The 6,343-nt window shown below is 40.8% G+C and overlaps 1 protein-coding gene across 3 annotated transcripts in view; it reads right to left on the reverse strand.

The window, feature by feature from the left end:
* The window catches only part of LOC148026958 (tRNA nucleotidyltransferase cca2-like), a 54,693-nt gene extending 48,584 nt beyond the window's left edge, over positions 1 to 6,109 (reverse strand). For all 3 annotated transcript variants that reach the window (XM_087691502.1, XM_087691501.1, XM_087691503.1), the window contains exons 1-3: positions 5,738 to 6,109; positions 5,518 to 5,648; positions 5,040 to 5,157 (exon numbers count right to left, since the gene is read on the reverse strand). In XM_087691502.1, coding sequence (XP_087547628.1) covers positions 5,040 to 5,157; positions 5,518 to 5,648; positions 5,738 to 6,088 — 600 coding nt within the window. In that variant the 5' untranslated portion in view covers positions 6,089 to 6,109. The remainder of the gene's footprint in view (positions 1 to 5,039; positions 5,158 to 5,517; positions 5,649 to 5,737) is intronic.
* Positions 6,110 to 6,343: the final 234 nt, after the last annotated feature.

Below are 6,343 nucleotides of genomic sequence, written 5' to 3' on the forward strand. Positions count from 1 at the left end.
CTCTTTCAACCCCTAAGGGACTAGCTAAGTGATCTGGAAGTTATGATTCCATTGCACTTTGCGCATCCACTTCCCATTCACCTCCATCTAGGACTACCTCTCCACCTCGTCAAGCATTTCATTGGTAGAAACCTACTAGTGGGTGTATGCAATGGTGGCCACATCGTTAGATTATCTCCATCCTCGCACAAGTCTTTAGACTATTAAGTCAAGCCCATAGGATTTTGTCCTTAGATTCTCATTCTTAGGTCTTTTGTTGCATTTACTCAAACACACACACATTCGCATAATTGCATTATTCATTCAACTATCTTTTCATTTTAGTTTTGTTTTCTTTTAAGAATCTCGCTATTGACCTCCATGCTTGTGCTTACAACTCTTCATCTCTTTTGCAAAGTTTTGTTTTCAGTGTAGGGCTAACATACAGGTTTACAACAGTCCTACCTGGGCTAGAGACTTGGAACGCGTCGTTCCATTCATGGTTTCATCATCCTAGGAGTTTTGCTCTTCTAGCAGCATGGAGGCTTTCCCTGTCCACGCAGATCATGCACCATCTCTCTCGATGCTATCATGGCAATGAACTCTGTTACATTAATGAATGCAACACTATGGAATGGGGAAACAACACGAAAGAGGACCATTCGAGGGGCCTTGGATGCCCGTACAGTGTTCAAGGAAGCTTAGAAAGAAAGTGAGTTAAATTAACATAACTTACTAGAAATTGACGGCTGGCAAGGGAAGACACGTTTTTGTTCCTTTCAACATCTTCCTAAGCATGGTCGGGTGGTGAATGGACAGCCTCTAGTGCTTCCCTACATCAGGCAACTGAAACAGGAGTTCCGCTACGCTACACTAGGCAAAATTCTTCACAAAGATTGACTTAAGATCAGGCTATCATCAAGTAAAAATTAAGGCCCAGGATATTTCTAAGACAGCATTTCGTACTAGATATGGGCATTATGACTTTTTGGTGATGCCTTTTGGCCTCACAAATGCACCGGCTACATTTATGAAGCTGATGAATAGTGTGTTATGGCCCTATCTAGAACGCTTTGTAGTAGTCTTCTTGGATGATATCTTGATCTATAGTAAGTCAAGAGAAGAACATTTAGAACACTTATGGTTAGTATTCTAATTCTTAAGAACCCATTCCCTTTATGCAAAGAAAACTAAATGTGAATTCTTCGCACAAGAGGTCAAATATTTGGGGCATATTATCTCGAAAGAGGGAATCAAGATGGATCCAAAAAAAATAAGAGCAATTATTGAATGGCCATCTCCAAGGAACCTGGAAGAGTTGCAAATCTTCCTAGGTTTATCGTAGATTCATTCAAGATTATGCCAAGATAGTTGTTCCAATGACAGACTACCTTAAAGGGAAAGGGAAGAGCTTTAATTGGGGAACACAGCTCTAGTACTATTAATTGTGGATCCCAATAAACCATTCGTGGTTGAAATTGATGCTAGTGAGAAAGCAGTAGGCACAGTCTTATTACAAGAGGGTAGACCGGTTGCTTTTGAAAGCAAGAAATTAGACCATGCAAAACGGAATTATTCTGTTCATGAGAGGGAGCTATATGCAATAGTACATGCAATGAAGAAATGGAAGCACTGTCTGTACGGTGCCAAACTTTTGATCTTGTCGAATCACAAAAGCATTAAGTAGCTTAATGACCAACCGGATCTACAAGGGCATAAAGCCAAATGGGCAGAACTACTTCAAGAGTTCGACTATGAGATAAGGTATAGAAAAGAAAAGTACAATATAGTGGCTCATGCACTCAATAAAATGCCCATCATAAATGAATTGAGCTTTACTCAATTCTCTTCCGATTTGCTTGAATCCTTCAAAGGAAAATGCCAGGTTGATCCGGCATATTCCAACATATGGAAAGCAATTGAAAATGGGGATCCAAATGTAAGGGCCTCCACTGAGGAAGAAACATCTGAGGATGTTCAACAAGGAAATGAAGCATCAAGGGTTGCTCAAATGGGATTCAAGTGGAAGAATTTTACCATTGATAATGGTTATTTACTCTACAAGGGTAGGGTATGTGTCCCAAAAGATGAAGAAATAAGGCGTCAGATACTCTTTGAGTATCATGATACCCCTAGTGCGGGACATCCAGGAGTTAATAAGACTTATAGTCTTATTAAAAGGCAGTTCTATTGGCCTGAAATGAATAAGGATGTCCTTGACTATGTGGTCAAATGTAATAAGTGCCAGGTTAATAAAGCTGAAAGATTGAAAATGGGAGAACTTCTCCACCCATTATAAATTCCTTCGAGAAAATGGGAGAGTATCTCCATGGACTTTATTGTCGGGTTACCCAAGACATAGAGGGGGCACGACCCTGTGTGGGTGATTGTGGATAAGTTAAGCAAAATGGCTAGGTTTATTTCAACTTCAACTGATGTTAAAACACCAAAATTGGCTAGATTGTTCATAGAGAACATATACCAATTGTATGGCCTTCCGGTAAATATAGTTTTTGATCGAGATAGAAAATTTAATAGTCAATTTTGGCATGCGGTATTTAGAAAGTTGGATACTAAACTTAGCATGAGTACGGCGGAGCACCTGCAAACTGATGGGCAAACTGAAAGGGTTAACCAAATCCTTGAAGATATGTTGAGAGCATATGTAAGTAAAAGGCAAACTAATTGGAAAGAGTTTTTACCAATAGCAGAGTTTACGTATAATAGTACCAAACACTCTTCCACTAGATATAGTCTATTTATGCTAATGTATGGGTTTCAGCCCAGAGTTCCTCATGCAGTAGGATTGCATAAGAAAAAGGTTCAGGCGACAAAAGACTTTTTGGAGGATATGAATAGTATGTTAAAATTTGCTCAATAAAATATTAAAAAAAGCTCGAGACCGAGCTAGAGCTTATGTAGATCCTCACCGAAGAGACATCTCCTTTGAAGAAGGGGAATTGGTCTATCTTAAAGTACCTTAAACAAACTAGAACCATGAAAACGCGACGATGTCCAAAGCTTTCACCCAGGTATTGTGGCCCTTTCACAATACTTAAGAGGGTGGGGGAACAGGCTTACAAGCTCCAACTACCTACTGGTAGTAAAACACATCTAGTTTTCCATGTAAGCAAGCTAAGAAAAAAGCTGGGTGATATGGATAATTTAATCTTAAATGATAAGATAGAGGAGCTATTCAGTGACCAATCTATTCCACATGAACCAAAAAGAATTTTAAATGTTCGTAATAGACCAACAAGGCATACTATTTATCAAGAATGTCTGGTAAAATGGAGAGATTGTTCAGAAGAAAGCTCAATATGGGACGAGTAAGTACTTTAAGAAAAAGGTTTCCCAATTTACAATTAGACCTTCCAAGTATCGTTTTTGAGGACGAAACCGATTCTTAAGGGGGAGGAAATGTTACATTAATGAATGCAACACTATGACATGGGGAAACAACACGAGAGATGACCGACCGGGGGGCCTTGGGCATCCGTACGGTGTTCAAGGGAGCTTAGGAAAAAAGTGAATTAAATCAGCATAACTTACTAGAAATTGACGGCTGGCAGGGGAAGACACGTTTTTGTTCCTTCCAACATCTTCCTAAGCATGGTGGGTGGCGAATGGACAACCTCTCGTGCTTCCCTACATCAAGCGACTGAAACGAGAGTTCCGCTACGCTACAACCTCTATCTTATTCTTCTAGTTGGGACACTTCCTCACTTCATGATTCTCGACATCACATGAAGACCAACATCTAGTTCCTCTTTCTCCTTTGGCATCAACAACCAAGGTTGAGAGGGGATTGCCATCCTTCTTCGTATTCTACAAGTTTCGACACTTGTCTTCAATATCAGCCTTTCCCCCTATTCTACTTTCTCCTTTTGCATTGCATGATTTCATCATCTTTGTAAAGTGCGATAGAACAAGTGAACAATTTCTCCACAAGGGCCACAGTCCAAGTGGCACCTGCTGCATGAGCATTCAACAACATGTAGCATACTCCTTGTGCAAAGCCCCACTAGACAAATCCTCAACTATTTCCACCAACAATTTACATACCACACCACCATTTCTTCATCAATTTCCTCAAGTGGATGGATAGCATGTTTGTTTTGTGATGAATTGAATCTAGCTTTCTTGCTCTTTCTCTTGTATGGTACATCTACTTAATCAACCACAAATCATCTCTCTAAACACCTTTTTAAAAAATCAATATTAATTTTAAAAAACAAAGTTCATTGTGGTTCCATCTGCCTTTGCAAGACTTGGTAGGCCACTGGGTAGTCATTGCCCACGCTTAGTCCCACCCTTAGTCCGACACTCTATCCTCTCTTGGATGACTACTACTCCCTTTGGAAGATACCCATCGCCTCTATAGTCTCGATAGGCCATTGGTCAATTTTCAGCCTTCTCTAGTTGTACACTACTACGTTTACCAGATTTCAAACTTCGATAGCTATGTTTTGGTGACCAACCTGCTGCCCTTCATTATTCAACACTCTCTCATCTACGACAAGTGGTTACATTACTTGGGATTCGTCTTTGGTAGACATCACTCTCCAACACTATTGCTTTGCCCTTCAGTGTTTTGTACACTCTTACATTCATTTACAGTATTCATTCACTTCAAAGTTGTATTTTTTTCTCTCCTTCTCCTTATGTTTGTTTCTGTTTTTTAGTTTTGAGTTTTGCTTTTAGGGTTTCAGTTTTGCACGTCTATGTCTCTATCGTTGTGTCTCTGTCACAATCTTACACTCTGTAACTCCCACACATGCTACCAATGCATTCTCCATGGCAAGAAGAGAGAGGCAAATACAACCTTTGTTTTTAAATCAGAAGAGAAATGCTTGGCATTTAAGTGCTTTGTGGTCCAATAAATTTCATTTGTATAATAGCTGTATAAAAGTATTCTCTTACACTTTCACGGTATGTCATTAACTATTGGTGCCAATTCACACACATAGCAGCATATGATAATTTGCAAAATGTACAACTCCCCATACAACTTCAGATGTAATTAATGTAGAACACATGCAGCCACCTACATAACGTACCATGGTTGGTATCCGACTATTATCAGCATATGTTTCTGATCTCAGGTTTACAAAATCAATCCAAACTCCAAACACCTGCATTTTAGCTGTCTCCAAGTGTTTTGATTGATCTGGATTGCTGCAAGGAGCGACTTATATGAGCAAATAATGCTGAAGAAAGGAATAAATTATTCCTGACTCTAAGTAAGCTATGTCACACTATTCTAGATTCCAAATTTCAACACTCCAGTATTGTCCCCATTGCACTTGCTATGCATACAAGTAGAAGCTGTATGTACCTCACCTGAGTTCTAGAGTTTCTTGCATGAGTGTGTTTAGATACGCAGAGACATCACATTCAAGTGCTACGGCCCAAGAATGTAACAGGACCTTTAATATTAAGTATTTGCCTTGAAAATCACAAACTGTAGGGATGCAGGACCTTTAAAATTAAGCATTTGTTTTGAAAATAACAAACTGGTAATGGCATACAAGAAACCTCTGTATAACACCCACTCCACGAGCTTGTTCTCCTATGCTCTCCAGATATGCATTGACTTTGTCGCAGAAGTCTTTCCCCATCATATCGTCCAGAGCTATGTCGATGTCATAACATTCTTTTCCAAGAAGCTGCAAGGAGGAAGGCGGTCTTGCAGGTTACACATACGGGGACTGGTGAATACATGATGCGCTACCTAAAGTCATCAGATAAGTACTACCTTGTCCCGAACCCACCCTCCCGCCACGCGGAGCTGCGTTTGAAGGTGGAAGTGAGCAAGCACAGCCTTTAAGGTTTCGAATATTCTGCACTCGAGCTCAGTGAGCTGGATGGTGTCGAGAACCGCAACGGCAGGCATTGCACTGTGGGAGTGCGTGCGAGAGGCGAGGCGAAGGGAAGCGAAAGGGGAATGGGAGGCCGAGAAGGAGTACTGCAGGCGCAGGTGATGACAGGGGACGAGCGCACGTCGTCGCGATCGGAACTGACTTGCTGTCTTCGCCCTCATAAAGAGACACAGGAAGCTGGGACGCCTTATTAGCAACGTCGCCACTGCCTCTACCGCAAAGGCCATGAACGCAACGATTTAAATGGCCAAGTCTTTTCCAAGCTTATATATCATGCTCTCCAAGGAGGCTTTTTGGCGTGCCCTCTGCCATAGTGTTATGTTTTATGTTTGACATTTTTCCTTGGAACATGCGATGGGGGGACAGGGTGTGTGGTGAGAGAGAGAGAGAGAGAGAGACTCTAGAGAGGAGTTGCAACTATCCATATCACTACTATTAAGAAAAAACAAGGGCGTACTATTGTACACAAGAGTATTGTCTTT

Source organism: Lygodium microphyllum, chromosome 13 (assembly GCF_053477565.2).
Source record: "Lygodium microphyllum isolate KBCC chromosome 13, Lygodium_microphyllum_v1.1.10, whole genome shotgun sequence".
Taxonomy (NCBI): Eukaryota; Viridiplantae; Streptophyta; class Polypodiopsida; order Schizaeales; family Lygodiaceae; genus Lygodium; species Lygodium microphyllum.